Source organism: Leucopleurus acutus, assembly GCF_964270905.1.
Source record: "Leucopleurus acutus genome assembly, chromosome: 16".
Classification (NCBI taxonomy): domain Eukaryota; kingdom Metazoa; phylum Chordata; class Mammalia; order Artiodactyla; family Delphinidae; genus Leucopleurus; species Leucopleurus acutus.
In genome coordinates, this window is record NC_139158.1 from 36163944 (window position 1) to 36188539 (window position 24596).

General features: G+C 48.4%; 2 protein-coding genes across 12 annotated transcripts in view; both read right to left on the reverse strand.

Moving 5' to 3' along the window:
* Positions 1 to 3689, reverse strand: part of ZNF75A (zinc finger protein 75A) — a 44944-nt gene extending 41255 nt beyond the window's left edge. For 5 of the 10 annotated variants that reach the window (XM_082857891.1, XM_082857897.1, XM_082857896.1 and 2 more), the window contains exons 1-2: positions 2463 to 3689; positions 1275 to 1793 (exon numbers count right to left, since the gene is read on the reverse strand). In XM_082857891.1, coding sequence (XP_082714017.1) covers positions 1275 to 1793; positions 2463 to 2681 — 738 coding nt within the window. In that variant the 5' untranslated portion in view covers positions 2682 to 3689. Of the gene's footprint in view, positions 1 to 1274; positions 2070 to 2098; positions 2106 to 2221; positions 2307 to 2462 lie in introns of those variants that run through there. The other 5 variants (XM_082857898.1, XM_082857900.1, XM_082857902.1 and 2 more) reach the window with 5 other exon arrangements.
* A 12984-nt stretch (positions 3690 to 16673) lies between these two features.
* ZNF263 (zinc finger protein 263) lies at positions 16674 to 23349 on the reverse strand. Of its 2 annotated transcripts, XM_082857907.1 has the most exons (6): positions 22819 to 23349; positions 21771 to 21951; positions 21249 to 21322; positions 20859 to 20985; positions 19203 to 19319; positions 16674 to 18688 (listed from the first exon to the last, which is right to left on the reverse strand). In XM_082857907.1, exons 1-6 carry the CDS (start codon positions 23203 to 23205, stop codon positions 17520 to 17522), a joined length of 2055 nt encoding a protein of 684 aa, XP_082714033.1. In that variant the 5' UTR covers positions 23206 to 23349; the 3' UTR covers positions 16674 to 17519. The 2 variants fall into 2 exon arrangements, with proteins under 2 accessions (XP_082714033.1, XP_082714034.1); XM_082857908.1 differs by lacking the exons at positions 21249 to 21322; positions 21771 to 21951.
* Between the last annotated feature and the right edge of the window lie 1247 nt (positions 23350 to 24596).

Below are 24596 nucleotides of genomic sequence, written 5' to 3' on the forward strand. Positions count from 1 at the left end.
CCAGCCCAGCTCAGACCACTAACAGGGCTGCACAGGCCACCTGTTCTCATGCTGCCTTGACAGACTTTCTCCCCCAACTTAGATTCTTGCCTTAGTGGTTTTCTGTCTTCTCTCTCAAAAGATAAAGGAATTGAATTTAAAAGTTGTCCTGTCAACCAGATTTTCCACATGGCCACCAGGGAAGAGTCTCACAGAGGATTGGGATGAAACGGAGAAAAATGTGGGAGGAAAGAGCCAGGGCTCTGAGCTTCCCTGATGGCGCAGTGGTTAAGAATCCGCCTGCCAATGCAGGGGACATGGATTTGAGCCCTGGTCCAGGAAGATCCCACATGTCAGACAGCAACAAAGCCTGTGCGCCACAACTACTGAGCCTGGGCTCTAGAGCCCAAGAGCCACAACTACTGAAGCCCGCGCACCTAAAGCCCGTGCTCCGCAACAAGAGACGCCACCGCAATGAGAAGCCCGCGCACCGCAATGAAGACTAGCTCCCGCTCACCACAACTAGAGAAAGTCCACACACAGCAACGAAGACCCGATGCTGCCAAAAGTAAATTAAAAAAAAAAGAGGGTCAGGGCTCCAACCTATCCTCAAGTAATTTTGACACAAAACGTGTGCCCTCCCGGTATTCTCAGTAGGCCTGTGAAGCTAGCTGGTATGCTGCCACCTGCCCAAGGGCATGCCCTGGATCCCCGCTCACAGCACAGCCAAGGAACAACCACTGAGGGAAGGCAGTGGAGGCCCTTGTCTACGGTACAGAGGACACTATCCCTCACGCTCTTTCTTCTCTCAGCTACTCTGTTGGGATTTCCAAATCTTTCTTTCCCTGTTTTCTTTCTACTTTTTCTCTTCCTGGGCAGTCTTCCTCTAGTTGTTTGGTTTCTCCTTCTTTCCTATCTTCACTCTTCTTTGGTCTCTAGGAATTCCTCCTTTTCTGGATCTGTCCCTTCCTCTCCAACTCCTTATTGCCTTTTGTTTGTTTCTAAGAACTTGAGGCTCATCTCCTTCGCCAAGCCAGACTAGGCTCATTACCCTCAACACACCCTGGCTCCAAAGAGGGCAAAAAGCAACTCTCCCTAAGGCCAGGGAAGCCTCTCTCAGGATCTCTGAATCCTATGCACTGACTATGGCTGTGGATCTGTGCTTTCACATTCTGCTTTACATGTCCTAAAGGGACAACAGAAGTTACCTATTTCACTTTATTTCTCAATTAATTGCCCCAATACATCCACCATCACCCTATTTCACTGTATACAACAGGAATCTTTCTTCTCACCCCATTCCTCGTTTGACCAGATTCCCTCTGCAAGTGTTCTACCAGGACCACAGCCTCCTCAATGCTCTGTAGATGGTGCTTCTTTATGCAGGTCTGGGTGTCCCTGGGCAGAATGGACAGGAACTGCTCTAGCACCACAAGTTCCAAGATCTGCTCTTTTGAATGAATCTCTGGCCTCAACCACTGACGGCATAATTCCAGAAGCTGGTCAACAGCCTCCCGGGGTCCAGCTGCTTCATGATAGAGGAAGCTCCGGAAGTGCTGGTGAGACCTCTCAGGACTGGGACTGTCCGTTTGGGGGGCATATTTCTTATGCTGACTGGAGCTCCCTGTCACAGGTCCCTTGGTCTCCCACAGAGTCCTGATCTGAGGGTTCAAGTACTCAGCCACCTTCAGATCTATGGTCATCATTCTTCTCGAGGAACAATTCTGCTCCTGTATTGGACACACCTCCAGCACTACCTCTGAAAACTGAGGCCCAGTCTGGTCTGGAACAAAATCAATAAAAGGATCTTCTTCCTAAGGCATTGAGGGCAGAAAAAAGTGCATGTCAGTAAGAAAGTCACATGATCTTTACTACTTGTTACTTATTATGAGAGAAACATGAACTTTAAAAATCAACTGCCAAAAAACCCCAAATCAACTGCCAGGCCCTTGTTTCTCTCATTTTCTTTCTATTATTCAGCTGAATACAGCACAGCTTATTAAAGACAAATGCCAATAAATCACTTTGCCTTTAAAAAAAAAAATCAGGAAAAGTTGGTGGGTGAAAAAACTAGTACCCACTGGCTCCAAGGAGTTTGGGGATTATCCAAAGATTTAACTGATGCACTTCCTATGCCATCCTCTCCGTGTAAAGGAAAGATCAGGAGAATATTCTGAGTTTCTCTTAAATTTCAACATATCGTCCTAGTCTGTCTTCAGTAAGAGGGTACAACTTCTATGACCTTTATCCTTTTGGGAAAATGGAAGCCTTCACTTCCTGGAACATTTGAGGTGCTCCTTTCCATTATATGAAAACTGGCAGGAGAGCTGAAACAATGAGACCAGAGTAGAAGAAAAGTAAATCAGAAAAATGGAGCCTTATTCTTCTCAAAAGCAACCCCCAATTAAATAACTAGTTGCTCTACATTTGTCTTGGCATTTCTTTGCAAGACATATAAAGAGCACCATGCAGAAGATGTATACCTGTGTATTTTTCCTTTCCTTTCCAAATTCACTTATGTATGTATGTATGTATGTATGGCTGTGTTGGGTCTTCGCTGCTGCGCGTGGGCTTTCTCTAGTTGCAACGACTGGGGCCACGCCGCAATGAGGAGCATAGGCTCTAGGCGCTCCGGCTTCAGTAGCTGTGGCTCGCGGGTTCAGCAGTTGTGGCTCGCTGGCCCCAGAGCGCAGGCTCAGCATTTGTGGCCCATGGGCTTAGCTGCTCCGCCACACGCGGGATCCTCCTGAACGAGGGCTAGAACTGTGTCCCCTGCATTGACAGGCTGATTCCCAACCACTGCGCCACGAGGTAAGTCCTATACCTGTATTTTTAATTTCTCGTTACTTGACCTAGGAAAAATTACAGCTGATCCTTGTTCACAAAATGTTTATCCAAATGTCAATTGGAAGAAAAAGGACAGCATGTTAGTTGGTCATGATTACATTCAGCTGCTACATTTCTCCAGGGCTCATTTAGACCTCTAAGCGAGGCTGAGGAGAGCCTCGTGAGCCTCACTTTCCCTGAGGTGATCCAGCAGAAAGGGCACCGAAATTCTGCCCAGGAAGCCACGGTGTTCACAAACGGCCGGCTCCCGACGGCTCTGAGGTGCTGGGGACACTTCCCAGGCTTTTGCATCAGAGGAAGCTGATCTGACTGAGGCTGGACCGCCCGTTTCTCCCGCAGTAACATCAGCCAGTAAAGGAAACGCCGGCGGAGGCGGGAAAGTGAACACGACCGCCCGGGCGCGCCCGTGAGCACTGTACCTGCGGACAGTGTCCGAGCGGGCTCCCGCCGCGCGGCCCTGGGCGCCACCCGCACAAACGTTGGAGAAAGCGGCCTCACGAGCTTGACGGCTGGCCTCGCCCCAGACAGTCCTGTCGCCCGGCTCGGAAACACCACCGGCCGCTGTGCAGCAGCTCCAAGCAGCGGCCGCAGTCTCTCGGAGGCTCCGGGGCCGGCGCCGAAGCGGAAGCCGCTTCTAGGTTACCTCGGACGGCTTGGCTTCGTGAAGGCCGCTTCCCTCTTCCCGGGGCTCTACCACAAGTTGCCGCCGGCCCGGCCACCGCTCTAAGGAGGACAGCTCCACGCCACACGCCACTCAGGGGCGGGCCCCCGAGGCCCCGGGGTTTGGGAGCGCAGGCCGGGCACTATTTAGACCCACCTGGCCCCCCTACCCGACCTGAAATCCTCCCTGCGCTGCTAGCTACCCGCGCTCCAACCCGAGGCAGAAGTGACGCACTTCCGGGGAGGACCCGCTCAGCCCCGGCTGGGTCCGTGAGCGCCGCCGCTCCAGGCCGACCTGGGTGACCGGCCTCCTCCCGGGTTCAGCCCTGGCGGCAAGAAAGAGTTAAGGCCACCGAGTCCCCAGGCCCGCCCAGCCTAGAAGGCCCTGCGCGCGGCTTGGCGCCCTTGTGTCGCCGTCTCGCGTCCCAGCTCTGTGGGGCGCGTGCGTCCAGGTCGTTCCTGTGTCGTGTTCAGGCTGCCGGCGGAGCCTGGTGACCCAGGCCCCGCCCTGAGGGTCACCGTTCCCTTCCGTGCGCTGGGCCCCCGACCTTACCGCGGCTCAGCCGGCCGTGCCCGACCTGCCGGCCAGGGCCCTGTCGCAGCCTCCTACAGTACGAGGCCGTTTTGTCCCGGTCAGGATCGACGGCCCCTGAGGGGTGTGTACTCATTTCTGGGCCGTGCGTGCACACACGATTCTGTTTTTTCTTGTGAGGTAGGTTTTTACTTGTGAAATAGGTTCCTTTTATAGATCTCCTTGACAGAGAATTGAGAGATAAGGAGTGACTTGATCGAGGTCACATAATTCACCAGTGGCAGGTCCTCCAGTGGAATTTAGGGCCCCTTTGTCCTGTCTTCTGCTTTTTCCACCACAGCGTGCTCCCTGGAGCATGGGAACCTTCTTTTCATCTTGTCCTATAGTGTCTGGTAGAGTTGCCTGGGTAAGGTAGGCATTCCATAAATATTTACTGAATCATATTTATAAGAATCTGAGTATTTCGGTTGTTGGCTTCCAGTATTTCCAGTTGTCAGTGTTTTCATAGTGTCAGCCTATACTAGTCAAGGGATTATTTATTAAGTCTACTATGTGTAGCCAGTGTTATAGAGTCGATAGGACAGAGCCTTTGATTCAAGGGATCTGGCAAAAGGACTGAGGCAATTTCACAAATATCAGCAACACAAGGTAGGAAAGGGTAAGACATAAGCTGAACGCCGTGGGAATTACAAGGAAATGAAAGTCGATTTGGGGGTTGGGGAAAATTATAAAAATCCTTGAGGGATTTGCCCACAGCAGGGAATGAGGCCACATTCCAGGCAGAGGGTAAGGTAAGAGCAAAGCCTTGAAAGCTTCAGAGATGAGCATGTGAGAAAATCTGTAGTACTTTTTTTTACTAAATGTAATTCGGGTACATTTAGAGAAAGAGAGTTAGAAAATAAGTTCTTGTGGATCTACTGTGGAGCGCCTGGAATAGAAGTGAAGAGATTGCATTTAATAAAGTAAATAAAGAGCATCATTTGAGGGTTTTTGAGGGAGCTTCTTTCCAGGGCAGTTCATCTGGAGCTGAGTTTAAGGTGGGAACAAAAATGGAAGACCATTACAAGGTCATTATGCTATTTTTGCTTTTAGGTAGACTGGTGTTACACTCCTCTGAGGCATAGATCTTGATCCTTTTTGAGGGGGAGAAAAGGATTAAGCAGAGGTAATAATAAGCATCTGACGGGAATTCCCTGGCAGTCCAGTGATTAGGGCTCTGTGCTTTCACTTCAGGGGGCACTGGTTCTGTCCGCCAGGGAACTAAGATCCCACAAGCTGCGCAGCGCAGACAAAAAAAAAAAAAAAAAAAAAGCATCTGCCTAAGTTGCTTGAATATATTTCAAAGCAGGTTCATTTTCTTAGAATCTCAGGTTGGGACTTAGTTTCTTCAAAAGTAACTACCGCTTCCACAACCTAAGTGTCCATCGACAGATGAATGGATAAAGATGTGGCACATATATATGATGGAATATTACTCAGCCATAAAAAGGAATGAAATTGATTTATTTGTAGTGAGGTGGATGGACCTAGAGTCTGTCATACAGAGTGAAGTAAGTCAGAAAGAGAAAAATAAATACTGTATGCTAACACATATATATGGAATCTAAAAAAAAAAAAAAAGCAGTGGTTCTGAAGAACCTACGGACAGGACAGTAATAAAGACGTAGAGAATGGACTTGAGGACACGGGGAGGGGGAAGGGTAAGCTAGGATGAAGTGAGAGAGTGGCATGGACTTATATAAACTACAAAATGTAAAATAGATAGCTACTGGGAAGCAGCGCATAGCTCAGGGAGAAGGGAGATCAGCTTGGTGCTTTGTGATCACCTAGAGGGGTGGGATAGGGAGGGTGGGAGGGAGACACAAGAGGGAGGAGATATGGGGATATATGTATATGTATAGCTGATTCACTTTGTTATAAAGCAGAAACACCATTGTAAAGCAATTATACTCCAATAAAGATGTTAAAAATAAATAAAAATAAAATAAAATTAGACTATGCAGGAATAAAGAATTATATGTGATAAAAAAAAAAAGTAACTACTGCTTCCAGTCAGAACCAGTGGGCAGTAAAGCTCTTAGCATTGAGATCCTCATCATCTGGACCAAGGCTGAGCATATAATTGGAACTTGAACTGAATAAATGGAGTTCTGCCAGCGGTGCCCCTGAATTGGCAGGCCTGATTCATAACATAGGTAGGGAGCTGGTTAGTGAACAAGGGGAGAAGAAAGTGGGAAAAGAGACCCTATGAAAGGAAGAAGAGGAAACAAGGCACAAAATGGTGAATTGTGAATTAGGGTCACTGATGATTGTTATCATTTAAAGTTTGATGCCATAGTTCCTTACCCTTGCTGTGGAGCCCACAGAAGTCCCCCAAGTCTTTCCTTTTGATTTCACCTTTCCCTGCCTGGGCACAGTTTGAGAAATAATGAATGTCCAGCTGGAAAGCAATGAAAGCAAACACTTGCAGTTTATTTTGAGATACCACACAACTGCCATAGTGGGCTGAATGGTTTTGCTGGGTGACTGGCTGCTTTAATGGTGTTGCTACTGGCTAACAAACACTTTCTTTTTCCTTTTTCCATTTATAGTAGTAATTGCCTTAGTTAGAGCTGCCTCTTTTAGAAGGTTGCTTGATCCTAGCCTGTCATTGGCTCCATACCCTATTAACTATCGTACTTTCATGATCCTCTTAGTACTCTGTAAAGCAGTTGACATTTTTTGCAACAAATGTTAGAGGAAAACTAATGGTCTGGACACTTCTGGGTTTCTAGGTGAGAGGCTTTTGAGAATTCTGTGTAGTTGAGAAATGAATGAAAGTCAGTCGGGCTCTGCCCTAAAGGAGAGGAAAAATAACTGAAATACCATTTTTCTCATTTCTCTGACATACTTTTCTTTCTTCATAGCACCTGGAATGGATAAAAGTGGCAGTTTTTGTTACTTCCCATGAGGTATATCTGGAATAAGAACCATGAAATTAATCTAGAGTAGGACATTTCTACAGACATGGAATGGCACTGGGTGGCACCAGGAGGACTTGAAAGGAATATTTGAGGGTGCAGAGCTATAGAAGAGTTTGCCAACAGAAGGACTTATGGGAAACAAGTGACCAGAATCACCAAGAGTTTGCCAACAGAAGGACTTATGGGAAACAAGTGATCAGAATCACCTTTAAAATTTCTTCAAGCAATGGAAAAATTGAGTCTTAGGTCAAATTAAGTAAAATCTATAATGAAGAGAAATCAGATAAAGTCTCAAATATAAAAAGTATGTTACTTAACACTAAGTGTAAATTTAGGAAAAGAATCACAAGGACAGATCTTTTTAATACTTTTTTAACTACTGTAAAATTTTTATAAAACTTTTGGACTCATCTCTAAGAATTGCCATGATTCTGAAACTTGATTATATCCCAAATATGGAACAATTCAGTGGAAAATAACACTTGAGAATACACCAGATGTACACAAGGAAGAAGATCTGAGAGTGGAAAAGTGCCAGTAACAAATACATTATTTATATACTTACAGATTACCTTGGTAAACATAAGAAACACTCAAGTTAAAGCTTAGTCTTTGAGAATGCTGTATTGAATGCAGTAAAAGTTGGATTTCATTCATATGGACAACAGAACCTACTAACTTTTTTCTTCACTGAAAGATACAACTGTTCCCGAATTCCAACTCTCTAGACATCCCACTGTCAGGGTAGCTTGGAGTATTTATCCAGGTGGATGGACTGCTGCCCAGCGAACACTACATGCAGAGCAATATGAGCACCATTTTCCTTTCTGGCAGTGAGGTAAAATCAGCTTGTTTTGGAAGAGAAGCCACACTGCATCTTTGTTACACAATATTATTCTGTCCTTGCCTTTAAGGCTTTCACACTCCTTTGTGAAGCACCACTTTTTATTGAGATTTATCTTACCTGAGTCTGTCCCTCTTGTGAGCACATCTCACCTCCTCTCTTCCTTTTGTGTCTTTTCCTGTAATCAGTTAGGGAGAGTATGCAGGTATTCCTGTTATTCCTGACTGGTGCTGCTGCATCTGTCAAGGGAGAGAAGAAAAAGCGTTCAGAAGGGGGGTTCTGAAGACTGACCATCCATGTCTTGCAGGAGCAACAACTAGACCGGACCTTGCAGTGGCAACTTTCTGAGTTCAGACCTTTACCTCTAGACTAGCATTTCAATCATGAGCCCTTATCCTTTTTAGCCCATTACCCTTCAGTATAAATTCCTATGCCTTCTGGGGGGGGCGTTGTGCTAGTTGGGGGAATGGGGAGTTGTTTCGTTTTTAATTTTTTTTTTCCAATTCAGTAATGCTTTTTCCTTTTTACCCCTGTTGATTGCCTGAAACCAAATTCAGTATGAATAAGAGAGGGAAATATACAACACTGAATTTGGAGGAGAAAATGAAGGTTCTAAGTAGGATTGAAGCAGGACGATCTCTTAAAAGTGTAATGGATGAATTTGGAATCAGTAAATCAACATTTTATGACATTAAAAAGAACAAGAAATTGATTTTGGACTTTGTACTGAAGCAGGACATGCCATTAGTAGGAGCTGAGAAGAGAAAGAGAACAACAGGAGCCAAATATGGTGACGTGGATGATGCAGTCTACATGTGGTACCAACAGAAACGCTCAGCTGGTACCCCTGTGAGAGGTGTGGAGCTTCAGGCTGCTGCCGAGAGATTTGCACAGTGTTTTGGGCGAACAGACTTCAAAGCTAGCACTGGTTGGCTTTTTAGATTTCGAAATAGGCATGCAATTGGGAACCGAAAAGTATGTGGGGAACAAGTCCTACGTTCAGCTTCAGAAAATGTTGAGCCGTTTCGACAAAAACTGTCCATGCTTATCAAAGAGGAGAAACTGTGTCTTGCTCAGCTGTACAGTGGGGATGAGACTGACCTCTTTTGGACGTCAATGCCAGAAAATACTCAGGCAAGCAGAAAAGATATCTGCCTGCCAGGGAGGAAAATAAACAAAGAACAATTGTCTGCTCTTTTATGTGCAAATGCGGATGGTACTCATAAGTTAAAGTCAATTATTATTGGAAAATCAAAGCTGCCCAGAAGTGTAAAAGAGGACACATGTACATTACCTGTGATATACAAACCTAGTAAAGATGTTTGGTTCACCAGAGAATCGTTTTCAGAATGGTTTTTTCAAAACTTTGTTCCTGAAGTCAAGCACTTTCAAGTTAATGTTCTAAGATTCCATGAGGAGGATGTCAGGGCCTTGTTACTTCTGGACAATTCTCCAGTTCACCCTTCCACTGAATCACTAACCAGTGAGGATGGTCGAATAAAATGCATGTTCTTTCCCCATGACACTTCAACCTTGATTCAACCAATGAATCAGGGTGTGATCTTGAGCTGCAAACGACTTTACAGGTGGAAGCAACTTGAGGAGAGTCTTGTAATTTATGAAGAAAGTGATGATGAGCAAGATAAAGGAGAAAAAGGAGTTTCCAAGATTAAAATCTACAACATAAAAAGTGCAATTTTTAACTGGGCAAAGAGTTGGGATGAAGTAAAACAAATAACCATAGCAAATGCGTGGGAAAATCTTCTTTACAAAAAGGAACCTGAATATGATCTTCAAGGCTTAGAAGATGGAGATTATAGAGAAATTCTTGAGAAATGTGGGGAGTTGGAAACCAAGCTGTATAATGATAGGGTGTGGTTAAATGGGGATGAAGAAAAGGGCAGCCCCCTGAAAACAAAAGGTGGAATTACAAAGGAAGTTGTTCAAAAAGCGGGAGCTGAGGAGCAGACTGCTGAATTTAAGTTATCTGCTGTAAGAAAGAGTTTGGACTACCTTCTTGACTTTGTTGATGCAACACCTGAGTTTCAAAGGTTCCATTTTACACTGAAAGAGATGCAACAAGAAATAATCAAGAAGCAGTTCCAGATTAGAATCCATTCTAGAATTGGTAGCTTTTTGAAATGTAGGCCTCATAATATTAAGGATTCCTTCAATATGCCTTCAACTTCTGGTTGTAGTAAGTAGATATTGTGTTTAAAGATTTCTGCAGTTATGTAATGATACATGAATTAGACTTGTTGTGAACTGTCATTGTTTTTATCAACTGACCTCACTTTGCACAGCAATGCCCATTTATACTGTTTATAAAATACACGATTTGAAAGTAATAAATTTGGGGCTTTTGATGTATAAATATGTTCATTAATCTATATTTTTTTCTATTTTAGACAAGGACTTGAATAATGAGGAACTATTGTCCCAGATTATCTAAGGTGAAATGGATGTGGGGAAAGCATTAAAGTCTAAATATATTCACAGCATATAACAAAGAAGCTATATATATGCTGACTAGTTATTTAAGAAGATAAGGACAGACTTGGTTTTCAATTTAATAGTATGACATACTCTGCTCTTGTAAATGAGTTACCACCTGTTTAGTGTTTGTTTTCTTCTTATTGTGGAAGTGACATATGCTGATTATAAAAAAGATTTATAAGAAAGATAAAAAGCACCCAAATTCTGTCAACTGATGATAGGCTCCCTTAACACTTTGGTATATTTCATGTATTTTAAAAAATAGGTAAGTTACATTGTAAATACAATTTTATATCTTATTGTCTTAGCATTTTTGTTACTTATAAAATTAGCATTTGTGAACTACAATGAGGTATCACCTCACACTGGTCAGAATGGCCATCATCAAAAAATCTACAAACAATAAATGCTGGAGAGGGTGTGGAGAAAAGGCAACCCTTTTGCACTGTTGGTGGGAATGTAAATTGATACGGCCACTATGGAGAACAGTATGGAGGTTCCTTAAAAAACTAAAAATAGAACTACCATACGACCCAGCAATCCCACTACTGGGCATATACCCTGAGAAAACCATAATTCAAAAAGTAATGTACCACAATTTTCATTGCAGCTCTATTTACAATACCCAGGAAATGGAAGCAACCTAAGTGTCCATCAACAGATGAATGGATAAAGAAGATGTGGGGACTTCCCTGGTGGCACAGTGGTTGAGTCCCCCTGCTGATGCAGGGGACATGGGTTCGTGCCCCGGTCCGGGAAGATCCCACATGCTGCGGAGCGGCTGGGCCCGTGAGCCATGGCTGCTGAGCCTGCGTGTCCGGAGCCTGTGCTCCACAACGGGAGAGGCCACAACAGTGAGAGGCCCGCGTACCGCAAAAAAAAAAAAAAAAAAGATGTGGCACATATATACAATGGAATATTACTCAGCCATACAAATTGAGTTATTTGTAGTGAGGTGGATGGACCTAGAGGCTGTCATACAGAGTGAAGTTAAGTCAGAAAGAGAAAAACAATACCATATGCTAACACATATATATGGAATCTAAAAAAAAAAAAAAAAAGGTTCTGAAGAACCTAGGGGCAGGACAGGAATAGAGACACAGACTTAGAGGATGGACTTGAGGACACACGGGGGGGAAGGGTAAGCTGGGATGAAGTGAGAGAGTAACTGACATACATACACTACCAAATGTAAAATAGATAGCTAGTGGGAAGCAGCTGCATAGCACAGGGAGATCAGCTCAGTGCTTTGTGACCACCTAGAGGGGTGGGATAGGGAGGGTGTGAGGGAGACATAAAAGGGAGGAGATATGGGGATATATGTGTATGTATAGCTGATTCACTTTGTTATAAAGCAGAAATTAACACCATTGGGAAGCAATTACACTCCAATAAAGATGTTTTAAAAAAAAAAGCATTTGTGGAGCAAGCCTAGCGTAGAATGGATTGTGGAAGAAGTTGAGGGGGAATGTCATATGATCATACTGGACAGTACTCTACTTCAATGTATTAAACATCTGTTTTTCCCCCAATGGTCATAAAGTCCCAGAATAAATGACTGGCAGTCACACCCTTTTCAAAAGTATTCATCGAGGGAGTTCCCTGGTGGCCCAGTGGTTAGGATTCCAGGTTTTCACTGCCGGTCCGGGGTTCAATCCCTGGTGGGGGAACTGATATTCCGCAAGCTTCGTGGCACAGCAAAAAAAAAAAAAAAAAAAGTATTCATTGATTTTGCACATTTCACGTTGCTAGGCACAGAGTGTGGTGTTGGGCGTTTAGAATTACAAAGAAAAGGAATAGGAACAAACCACCGTTGGATGTGTGAGAGCTGAGTACAGAGAGGGCTTTGCGAGTGCTTGGGTGGTAGGGGACATATCTGAGCCAGGCAAGTGTGACTTCTGAGCTGGCCTTTACAGTGTGGGGGGAAAGAGGGAGAAAGGCAGTCCGGGCAAAGGGGAGCGTCTGCACAGGCTGTTCGGTGTGAGAGTGCATCTCCCCTCGGAAGCGGCAAGATCCCTGGATGGGTGCTGTACGGCCCGCTAGCAGAGAAGAGGAGCAAAGACAAATAAGGGCCAGATTTTCAGTGCCATTGGAGGTCATCCTAAGATTTTAGACTTCGGGCTGGACCCACGTAAAGTCCTGTCGGCTCTACGTCCTGAAGGTCTCACCTCGTGTCCACTTCTCCCTCCTCAATGCTCGTTTCCTGGTCCAGGCGGCATCACTCTCTGCACCTGTCTCCTTAGTCTCCCGCTCTTTCTCGTCCTCTCCCATCCGTTCCCCGCCCTGTAGCCAGACAGAGCTAACACAAAATTGAAGAGGTGCCTCGCGTGCTTAAGAGCTTTCGTGGGCTTCTAGGCCCGCCCTTCCCCGACCGTGAGACGCCACTTCCCACTTGCCCACCCTCGCCCAGCTCTGTGCTCGCCGCCTGAGGGAACACTAGGGCGGGCCCAGACGCCCGGCCCCGCTGTCGGCCCCGGGTTAGCGCGCGCACCTGCAACCAGGGAAGTTTCGGGGAGTATTGTCGCGCCGCTGGTAACCGCTCGTAACCTCCTGGGTGGAAGGAGAGGGAAACCCTTCGCCGCGCCGCCCGGCCCAACCGCCGGAGTCGTAGACCGCAGGCGGCGCAAGGCCAGGTCTAGCCGGGGAGGGGCGGGGCCTGCGCGGAGGGTGGGCCTGAGGAGGGGGCGCGCCCCGGCGCAGCCGTGGAGCGCGTGCCCGCGGGCCCCCGCGTGCGGTGCAAGCGTAGGTTCCCCGGGACTGCGGGCGGAGGGCGATCTTGAAGGGAGACGCTGCGGGTGCGTGCGGCCGGGGCGAGGTGGCTGCCGAGCGCCACCACCCCCTAGCCGTTGCTCCTCCCGGGCCGGCTTGGGAGCCGTCCTCCATGGGACCAGCCGGTGGGGCACGCGGGCGGTTCTAGGGGCGCGGCGCCCTGTCCCAGATGCCGCCGGAAGCTAAGCTGAGGGACGCGCAGACTCGTTGGCTTTGCCCAAGCCTGAGAAAGGACTGAAGTTTTGGGTTCTGGAAATCATTCCTGAAGATGAAAGCTGCTCGGAGAAACCCAGGCACCTCGCTCTTGTACCAGTGGCTGGGGCAGGATTCCCAAACTTAACCTGGACCCCCTGCCAAGAGGACGAGAAATCCCCTCAAGAGCAGCTTCACCCTCTGAGTGGGGAACCACACCCAGGATTTAGAACGTTTTCCTGCCTAGAGGGAAAGTGGGGATGGAGAGGCAAACACAATTCCTCGTTATGTCCAAAACACACCCTAGGCTTTCAGAAACTTCTTAGTATTTTCTTTTCCCATCCTTTCTGCCTGAAGAAATCTCACTATCTCCCTGAAGCAGCTTTGGATCCTGGTGAGTCACCAGTTTTGATTTCTTAACAGAAGCTTCTGGGACATTCAAGGTGTCTCAGTGATGAATTGAGGACATTAACTGGAAGGTTTGTCAGAAATGGGGCGGGGGCTGTGCCATTTTTCATTAACCATTTTGTCATTGTTGAATTCACCTAGACCATTACTTCTGCCTCCTAACTGCGTTATTGAGACCTGTAAGTTCTTTCATTACTGCAGTAAAAATTCTTAAAAGTTATTTCTGATAGCTTTCCCCGGAAAAAAACTAAACAACTTGGTACTCTTTTAACACTTCCTCTGGTCTCTGACGTTAAGGGGCTTTGTCCCCATTGATGTCGGGCCTGCTGCTTTTAGTCTGCCTCTGCCAGGCTTCTGCTTACAGATTCTCTGCTTACTGATTCTCCACCCAGGAGCCTTTCTGCTGGTCTCATGTGCTACCTTTGCTACAAGGGTGTGTGGCTATTGCTCAGGGTCAGTCCACATCTCCCAGTTCTCCTTTGTACCCATTTGGACTGAAGGGGCAGTGGTCTTTGTTGCCCCCAGCATTAGTCTCCCTTTGACGAAAAAGCCTGTTGGAATCTGTTCTGGTTTCTTTTTCAAGAGGACTAGTGGGGTAAAAATAATAATGTAAAACATATGTGTGTAGTGTAAAAGTATATATACTAGGCCCTCCCTTGCAGTGCCTTCATGGGAGCCTTTAGTAAGGGCCTCTGACCCGCTTTCTGAAATATGACTATAACGATGAAGTCATCAATCCTTACTGTCAATAGTAGACTGCTCCCCGGAATTCCTGCCAGCGTGGTCTTTTTTTTTTTTTTTGGCTGTGCCACATGGCTTGTGGGATCTTAGTTCCCCAACCAAGGACTGAACCCAGGCCAACTTGCCAGTGAAAGCGCCGAGTCCTAACCACTGGAGCACCAGGAAATTCCCCGCGTGGTCTTACATTGCTCTTACTACCAGGTACTTAAGAAGAAAGGCATGGTGGTGTGCTGAATTGGGCAACTGGGATTGACATGTATACGCTAATGTGTATAAAATTGATGACTAGTAAGAACCTGCAGTATAAAACAAACAAAAAAAAAGGCGGGCTTCCCCAGTGGCACAGTGGTTGAGAGTCCGCCTGCCGATGCAGGGGATACGGGTTCGTGCCCCGGTCCGGGAAGATCCCACATGCTGCGGAGCAGCTGGGGCCGTGAGCCATGGCTGCTGAGCCTGCGCGTCCGGAGCCTGTGCTCTGCAACAGGAGAGGCCACAACAGTGAGAGGCCCGCGTACTGCAAAAAAAAAAAAAAAAAAAAAGGCAATTTGCCAGTTTTATCTACCCCAGGTGGCACAAATAGATGAGTATTTTCTATGTGCCAGGCTCTGTGCTAAGTGTTTTACATGCAATATTTTGTGACATCACCTCATGAAAACAAGGCCGAGAAGAGCTCTGCATGTTAAGTTTGTTAGAAGGGGAGTTAGACTGGGGACTGGGTGAAGTCTACGATTGGAAAGCCTTCTTAGTGCCAGGAGTGAACACCTGGGGGTCCTCTTGCTCTGGCTCAAACTGTAGTACTCCAAGTAGGAGCAATGCCAGTTAGACCACATCCTAAGATCTGTATGGATAGTATTATGGGGGATGAGGGATAAGGATCTGAAGGGGAGGGGTGCTTTCTATTCTCATGAGGTTTACAGTCCACATAAGTTGCCATCTTAACCAGAATGCTTACTAACATCAACTTTACACCACCCACCCACTTCATGGTATTGGCAGCCACAGCAGCCCTGTCCTGCTCCTACCACTGTCCATTCCACATTAATCTCTTTCAAATCCTCATCTCCCTTCCCTGACCCCCAAGACCCGCACTACCACTGCCCTCTTGAGGGTAAGAGAATGGTACAGAAATGAGAAACAGATATAACCAAGGGTGGGGGGCACGCAGGGTTATTTCCTTTACTTAAAAGTGCTATATTTAATAGCCTGTTGCCAGTGGAATGTTTCATCTTTTTCTCCCAAAGAACAGCTAGTTAGATATTTTCCTCCAGGGCCAAATCCTGAGATGTTTTCCTAGCATCAGAATTTCCTACTCCTAGAATTCTCCCTGGTATTCTACCTCTTTTCCATAGAAACACACTCCTAGAATTCCTATTCCTGATTCCCCATTCTGAAATGTAATGCTGTCCCCTAATAATTTTGCCCTCTCCTGTATCTCCCTCCACTAATGGGCAATAATGCAGTTATATCAGAACCATCTTTTCCTGGGAACCATTTGCTCGACCAAAATAACTTGTCTTTGACGAGCCAGATCTTCCTTTACCTACTTTGCAAGAAAGTAAACATTCTAAACAATCAAAAGAATGTTCAGGGCTTCCCTGGTGGCTCAGTGGTTAAGAAATCGGCTGCCAACGCAGGGGACACGGGTTCGAGCCCTGGTCCAGAAGATCCCACGTGCCGCAGAGCAACTGAGCCCATGTGCCACAACCAGAGACTGCGCTCTAGAGCCTGCGAGCCACAACTGCTGAGCCTGCGTGCCACAGCTACTGAAGCCTGCGCGCCTAGGGCCCATGCTCTGCAACAAGAGAAGCCACTGCAGTGAGAAGTCAGCGCACTGCAATGAAGAGCAGTCCCTGCTCGCCTCAACTAGAGAAAGCCTGTGCACAGCCACGAAAACCCAATGCAGCCAAAAAAAATAATTTTTTTAAAAATTAAAAAAGACAATGTTCACAGCTGTACACCAAAGGAAAAAAAACTCTTCTAGAACACCCTTATGACATCACCCCAAGCAGCCACTGGACTTGACCCTTTGTTACCACATAGCAGTCCCAGCCCGGAGCCAGCCAGGGCCACACCTCCCTCCCTCAGCCTTTGTCAGAACCCTTTGTCAGAACCCTCCTTAGCAACCAAGTAAGACCACAAAGAGAAAGCCAGGTTCTCTACCCAAAGCAGGTGGAAGACCGATCAACACTGGAGGCCAAGTCAAAGGCCCTCAATGATGAGTCACACACTCATGTTTCCTGAAGATATTTATTACCATCCAAACATATTTTCAACAGGGAAAGGCATGATTCCTAATTTCCCCAGGATCCACGTTTTCAGAGTCTCCCAGGGAACCCATCTTTCATGGAACCCTCTGAGGACTTGATCTCTGCAAAGGGTAAGCTAATTAAGACCCCGGTTTCCTCTGCCAATTCCTGGGCTGACCTGCAAATTCCATCTTACTATTTCCCGTAGGTCTCTGGTTCCTTTTTGTTTGAGGTGACAATCACATGCATGACCTACCAATGAGCCCTACTGTCAGGCCACTGAGGGCACTGTGGTGGCTGCCCGGGATTGCTTGTGGCTTCTCAGCCAGGCCTTCAGAAGAGCTGCAACTCACCACCAGTCTTTCGGTGCCTCCAGCTGGTCTCCCAGGAGACCTGGCCCCTCTTCTTTGGTCTCAAGGGCCTCAGGAGCCCAAAAGCTCCTGATGAATGTCCCAAGTGAGGAAGCAATACCAGGAAGTCTGTGGATTCCCAAAGTTGTTGGGATACACACTGGACACAGTAAGGCACCCAAGTCTCAAGTTGGCTAAATATGCTGAGGGGGTAGGTGTGCCCTGAGACTGGAAGAACTTTAGAGGGGATTCCACCCTGAGAGGGTCACTTCAAAGACTTGCCATCCTCACTAGTTCCAACAGAATTCCTTTTCAGTTTTATGCTAATCCTTTGCTGCCTCTGCACCTCCCTCACAACGACCCTCCCCTGGTTCCTCTTTGGAGTAATTACCTTAAAGATGCAGATCATGCTGGGTAAGGAATACCAGCTCTTAACAAGAGGCCCCTCTGAATATGCCACCTTATCTGGGCCCAAAAGAAATCCCATTGTTTCTATCCAGTGTGAGTTCTCTGATGACTCATAAGGCGTGAACTCCGAGAAAAGCTTTCTCCACATTCGGAACATTTATAGGGTCTCTCTCCTGTATGGGTTCTCAGATGACGAATCCGATTGGAGCTGTGAGAGAAACTGTCTCCACACTCATGACAGGTATAGGGTTTCTCTCCCGTGTGAATTCTCTGGTGTCTGATTAAGTTGGATCTATGAGAGAAGTTTTCCCCACAGAGGGTACATTTATATGGTTTCTCTCCTGTGTGTGTTCTCTGGTGTCTGGTGAGGTGCATGCCCTGCTGGAAGCTTTTCCCACAAGTTAAACACTGAAAGAGTTTCTTCTCTGCCTTGTGGGTCCCATGATTGGCAAGAAAGAGGGTGCTGTCACTCACTGCTTCCCCACACTCAGAGAAGGGGTACAGCCTCTCTTTCTCGTGAGTTCTTTCGTGAATGACAAGGTGAGAACTGCGAGAGAAACTTTTCCCACACTCGGAACACTTATAAGGTCTCTCTCCTGTGTGAATTCTCTGGTGCCTAAGGAGGTTGGAACTGTGAGCAAAGATCTCCCCACACTCAGGGCACTTGTAGGGCTTTTCACCTGTGTGCGTTCTCTGGTGCCTGTGGAGGTTGGAGTTGCAAGAGAAGCTCTTTCCACACTCGTTACATTGATAGGGCTTCTCACCTGTGTGGGTACGCCGATGCCGAGTCAGGTGGGTATTCTGACTGAAGCTTTTTCCACACTCGAGGCACTTATGGGCCTCCTCTCCCAAGTGTGCTCTGTGTAGTGACAAAAAGTGTGGATTCCCGCCAAAGATTTCAGCGCACCCCACACCCATACACAGTCTTTCTGCTGCATGTATCCTCTGGTGCCTAATCAGGTTCGAGTTGTTAGAGAAATTTTTGCCACACAAGGGACATAAATGGAGCTTCTTCGGCTGCAGTTCCTTTGGCCGCCCCAGTTCTCTGCAACTTGTGGCCCCCACTAAGGACTGCTCCATCCGAACCTCTGGGGGAGGCTCCCAATGCTCTTCTGCCCTGTCACGAGGCCTTCCCTGCTCAGGACTCCAGGGTACCTCCCCTCCGGCCTGGCCAGGCAGCAGCGCCCGAGGGTGGATGCTCTCAGGGCAAACGGACTGAGCACTTTCTTCCAGATTGTCAAATTTCTCTTCCCCTGGAAGATCGAGAGAAACCAAACCCATGTTATTTCTACACCAGAGAAAAGGAAATCCCATGTGTGCTACTGCCTGTAGGTCAGAAGTCCAGAAGGGCTGGCTCTACCTCAGTTTTCCATCTTCCCCATATAGGTAAAGCACGGTAGACAGGGATCCACATAAGGGGTGGGGCCATCACTCAGGAATCAGAGCTCAAACCAGTCTTGAATTCCCTTGTAGGGGCCCCGAACTCCCTCTCCAACTGAGCCTCTGGCTTCTGCCCTTTGGGAATGGGTGAGATGGAGCAGGACTGGGACTAGGGTGGGCAAATGAGCCCAGGAGTGAATGCCTCCTTACACTTTGCACCCTGGGTACCTCACCTGCCATCACTGGGATGGAAGTGGGCAGTGGAGACACTGGAAGAATGTACCTCCCTGGCAGTGGTGATGGGCTAGCCTTACACCAAGACCCTCAAATGCCTCATTCCCAACAGCGGGAGGCTAGCTGCACAGGCTGCTCAACTGCGTTTCTTACCGGGAGCTGGGCTCCTGCGGCTCAGGCCCTCCTTGCAAGTCTGGACACTGGGATCCCAGGGCTTTCCTTCTTGTTCCACCTGGGTGCTCAGGGCCTCCTGACTGGGAACCTGAGACTCTGTTCACAGTGAAAGAAAAGGATTTCTATGTCACCATTTTCCTCTACCAGGCAGGGCAAACAAAGATAGTCTTGTTCTCTGCCTTCAGTGAATGGATACAGAAATCTGACAGCAATTACTTGGAACATACACTAAACTCTTCCCACTGGTTACCCCTAGAGAAAGAAATTAGAGGAAGGAGACTGTGGCTTTTTCTTTTTACACTTTTGTAGTACTTGGGATTTTTTGCAATGAGAATGTAAAACTTTTGTAATTAAAACAACAATCAAACAAACAAACATGGTCAGGGTGGTCAGTTCCTTGAGGAATCAGTTTAATACTATGAAAGAGCCTTGACTCTTATGGATACATATAAAATAGAACTAAGTTTGACTGGGCAACTCCAGAAGGAGAAAATGTAATAAGATGGACAATCAGAAAAGGACCTGGGACTCTGAGAGGACCCTGAGATTAAAACCCAAAAGTGCTACCCTGTGCTACGCTCACTCCAACTCCAGCAAACACGGACTTTAAAAAGTTTAGTTTCAAGAACTTGTGATCCGAACTCTTCCTATTTAGCACTCACTGAAACAGCTGTGCTCAACTTAGGGCACCAAGCCACAGCACAGTGACAGAAAACCTGGAGAAGGCCCCCGTGAAGGCAACCAAACCCAGCAGTGACCCCCTTGCAAAATTAGTGCAAGTGAGATGATAGTGCTTCTCTTTACGAAAACCTCATGTGTGAAAACAAAGTGCAGTGTGACTCTTCTACCAGGTGTGCATCAATATAGCTATAATGGTAACATACACAATCCTGTTTTATGTTGTTTTTTAAGACTCCCCCCAACTTTTTATTATGAGAATTTTCATACATGCAGAAAAAATGAAGGAATTATACAATACCCACACACTCTCCACCTAAATCCAACTATCAGTTTTTGGTCATATTTCACAGACCTCATTTTTAATCTCTGCATAATAGTTCAACACGTAGATGCATCTTAATTTATATATAACTTACTTAGACCCTGTTTTAGATATATATCATTTCCAAATTTCCACAAAGCCTTCCCCCTTCCTGAATTTTTAAGGACTGGGACAGCCACTGAGCTGGAATGTTGATGCCAGTGCTCCTGAAATTTGTGCCTCTGGGGAAGAGCCCAGAAATACTAATGGAGCATAGAAAACATAAGTGAGGTCAGAAGAGTAAGCATTATGAACTTGCAAGGCATCAAGAACTTAAAGTCCTATAGCATCCTGTGATCTGTGTGTGAGGGGTGGGAAGTGGGGATGAGGTGGGCACCATTGGATCTGACTTGTTCTGCCTTAGGAAGTTCATTATGGCTCAGACTCCCCGCCCTCAGCCCTGGCAGCTGGGGCCCTTAAGTGTGCCAACTGTGGCACCTGGCAAATATTTAAGTGATCTTAGTCCAAGGGACTTTAGACAAAGGCAGGTCGTCTGGCTAAACTCAGAACTTATACCCAGGAGGTGAGCACCTAAGGGACAGGACCCTGGTCAGAAATGGCTCAGCCTTCATCCCTGGAAAAGAAGTCCTTACCCAGTGAGTCCACATTCTCATAACTCTCCTGCACCGTGTCCTGGGAGAGGGCCCTCTTACTAGGATGCTGATGCCCCCACTCCTCCTGGGAGATGTACATAGCCACGTCCTCTAAGCTCTCAGGCAACTGAAACAGCACAAGATCACCTTTAGGCCCTGAAGCACCAAGAACAATTCAAGCAGAGTCATGGGTTAAAGGGGCAAAACCCAGGTGTGCTGAGGACACATTTCATGGGGAAGAAGGGGGAGGCCTACAAGTGAGGTGTGGAGGACAAATAAAGAAGGTGGGAGAGATGCATGTGGTGAGGTAGAAAGGATCCTCTCCAAGTGGCAAAAGGACCCCACCCCCACAAGAGCAACTTCGGGGAGACAATGGAACTTCCACATCACCTGGGGCCCAGTCAGCTCCTTGTCTTCCATGTTTCCTTCGGGAGGAAAGAGAGAAAGCCAGGGAGCAGATAATGCTGAAGGTGACAGAAATTATGATGAGAACGGCATTCCTAATTCTTGGCAACCCAAGGATTGTCACAACACAGTATCCATTCCCCAACACCCAGTCTCTGCTCTGAGGATGAACACTGAACAAAAGAAGGCAACCGAGGAATAATAAAGCGATATTCCAAACAACAGAGTACCAGCAGTCTTCCCTGCTGGCCCAAGCATTAAAGCCCTCAATCATTCACTGAGCTCTAAATGTCTCCGTTCTGCATACAAAAGGGCTTACTAAGAGATTCTCCCTCCCTCCACCCACCCCAAGAGGAATCCAAACCACTTCTAGGTCTTTCACACCACATCTGGAAACCCTCAGGTCAGAAATGCCCCCTCCTTGGCAGCCATGCTGCATTCTGCTGGTGCCAGGGGCAACCCCAAAGCCCCTCCTCCCTCCCACTTGCCCAGAGAACTGTTCCTCACCCCTCTCCTTTACAGTCTGGGGATCCCTTTTGGGGCTGGGGCCTAGCAGCTCCTGCAGCCTGCGGCCAGGGCTTCTCTCAGTCTCCATTGGCTCCAGCTTGAAGCTCGGTGACTCTCGTGCTGTTTCCAGAGGCAAAGGCTCCTCCAAAAGCACTTCTGTTCCCCGCCCATGGTTTGTCACCTGGGAACCAACCCACATCACTCACCATCATAACAGGGCCCGAGAGGAAGGGAAATTAGTACAGAATTCTGAGGGCAAGCCTTCAACGGAGAACCACTGGCAATCCCTTTGGACCCACCAAGAGAGAAGAACGGCTTACACTAAAACAAAACTTTTCTGACCCCGTGTACACCTGAGAAAATGTGTGTGAGGGCTGGGGGGAGTTCACTTCCAGTGCACACCTTCCCCACACAGCTCTTCTGACACACCTCACTCCCTCTCGCTTTCCCCACCTTTTCAAGATGCGTCTGTTCCTGACTACTGGGTAAGTTAAACTTGGGTGGCCCTGGGGCAAGTGGCCTCAGAGATTCAGTGCCAGTTTTTTAAGTCCACTATTAACTGCCACCCAGCTTTGTAGAGATTAGACTGCTGACTGTAATATAACAATAGCTAACAGCTATTAAGCACTAACTGTAAACCAGGAGTGTGATCAAAACTACATCCTGCTCTAATGCTCAAAGCCACCCTAGAGAGATCTTTTACCATTCTTATTTTACCAAGTCTGAGGCCCAAAGAAATTAAGTAACTTGCCCAAAGTCCCAAAGCTAGTATGAAGCAGAGTGAGCATTTGAACCTAGCGAGCTAACTCCTGGGCTCACACTAATGCAGAGACACTGCCTCCACGTGGAAACAGGGCACTCTTCACTGCTCGCTCTGTCCACTTGGGGAAAATCTGGAGAATGAAAGTTCCTCGCTAAACTACAAAAAGGCTTCTTGCCCACCTAAGGTCTACTCAGGGCAACCAAGTAAATTCGTAGGGGTAACTGGGCCAACGCGATGTCCCAGTCCTCAGGGCCAAACCGCAAATAAAACAGCTCTTTCTCTCACCTGTTGCCTCAGTCTCCCAAGCTCTTTCTGCATATCTTCCACCAGAGTCACCGCTTCCTCGCCGCTCTCCGGATGCAGCTCCTGCACCCTGCTCTGGATCTCCTGGGGCAGGATGGTCAGAAACTGCTCCAGCACCAACACCTCCAGGATCTGCTCCTTGGTACGCATCTCAGGCCGCAGCCACCCATGGCAAAGCTCCTGGAGCCGACTGAGGGCTTCCCGGGGCCCAGCGGCCTCTTGGAAGCGGAACCGTCTGAAGCGCTGATGGGAGGCCTCCGGGCTGGGTCCTGGGTCTGTCGGGGGCAGCTCCTGGCTCCAGGCGCAGTCCTCCTCCAGTTTCACTATCAGGAGCCCTTCCCGGTCCTGGAAGCCCGGACCCGACGCCATCTTCAGGTCCCCACACAGCCTTGGCCCCGAAACCTGCTGCGCCCAGTTAGGAAGGCGCCCCCGGCCCCGCGCAAGGATGGCGGGCGTCCACAAGAGCCGGGGGCCCCGAAGCCCCAAATCCCGGCCGAGGAGCCCGGCTCCAGGGCTGGCGCAGCCGGCTCCGGCGCCTCGGCGTCAGTAGTTTGCGGGCGCCGCCGCACCACCCCCTGGCCCGCCCCCGCCAGGACCGCCCCAGGGCAGGACCTAAGCACCGCGCTTTCCCCCTTGCAGCGGACTCACGCAGGACTCGAAGCTCGGCTCCCACGCCGGAAGTCTCAGAGCGCGTTAGGCGTCAACAACCAACGGCGCCTGCTCCGGTCCAACTTCCCGGTCACGTTCCGAGAACTCTAGCGCCCATTGGGTCAGGTCTCGCCACACACTCACCGCTGACCAACCAGAAGAAAAGATTTGCCTTCAGGGGCGGGACGAGCGAAGGGCCAATTGGGGACGAGAGGCGGGGCCATCGGGCGAGCTCCGGGATCTCAGTAAACCCCTGGGAGCCAGAGTCTGTAGGTTTGTTAGTGGAAATTAAGCCCAAATCGGATGTGACCGGCGGACTACCAGGGTCAGAATCCCTCGGAAAGCTTACTGAAGTTCAGATCTCCGAGTCACGCGAGATCCTGTGCTTCTGAGTGTCGGGGTGGGGCCCGAAAATCTGAATTGTTAACAAGCTCCTCCACAGACAAGTGGAAAAATTCTTCCCCCACAGACAAATTTGAGAATCGCTGTCCGGGTCAAAACGGATTTCAAGGTGGTCCCCACCCGCTGCAGTTGGGCGGAGCTTCAGGAGAGGGTCCATCCGCCCGGGCAGCCTCCGAGGCATTTGACCCAGGGTCCACTCGGCCGCCTGCTCGGCGCCTGGAAGAGGCGGAGAAGAGTGGGCCCCGGCCGGGTCAGCGCCGCCGCAGGGCCTGCGGAGAGATGCCGTAGGCAGCGCGGCCCGCGCCTGCGCCCTTGAGGTGCTGGCGCTGCGGGGCCGGGTGCGGAGGCCGTCAGTGGGGAGAGTGGGCTTGTGGCCCGTGGCGCTCTCATGTCCGCTCAGGGTCCGGCTGCAGGCGGCTGGACGTCCCCCAGGGCCGCTGCGGACCCAGCCCGCACCACCGGCTTCCGATTTTAAACTTGCCGGGGGCGTGCCTTTTATTGTCCAGCCCTGAGGGGGCGAGATCCTTGTTCATCTCCCTCCTTGGTCCGCCATGAAATTTCATCGTGAGGGGCAAGTGGAAGGAAACCCGGAGGGTCGATTCCCTGGCCGGCGCAGTCGAGGCTTTGTGCTGGTGAGGGGAGGGCTTCCCAGCTGTGAGACACGGCCCAGGTCGGCCCACCTCCTCCATTCCCGCCAGCGACGGTCAGGC

Bases quoted from the DNA above. Each gene is read 5' to 3' on its own strand.
- ZNF263 (XM_082857907.1), bottom strand. From the start codon at position 23,205: ATGGCGTCGGGTCCGGGCTTCCAGGACCGGGAAGGGCTCCTGATAGTG. The intron at 21,952-22,818 runs GTGAGAGAAAGA...GTTGGTTCCCAG, and splicing joins TTGGGAGACTGAGGCAACAG to GTGACAAACCATGGGCGGGG. The intron at 21,323-21,770 runs GTGAGGAACAGT...TGTCACCTTCAG, and splicing joins CCAGACTGTAAAGGAGAGGG to CATTATCTGCTCCCTGGCTT.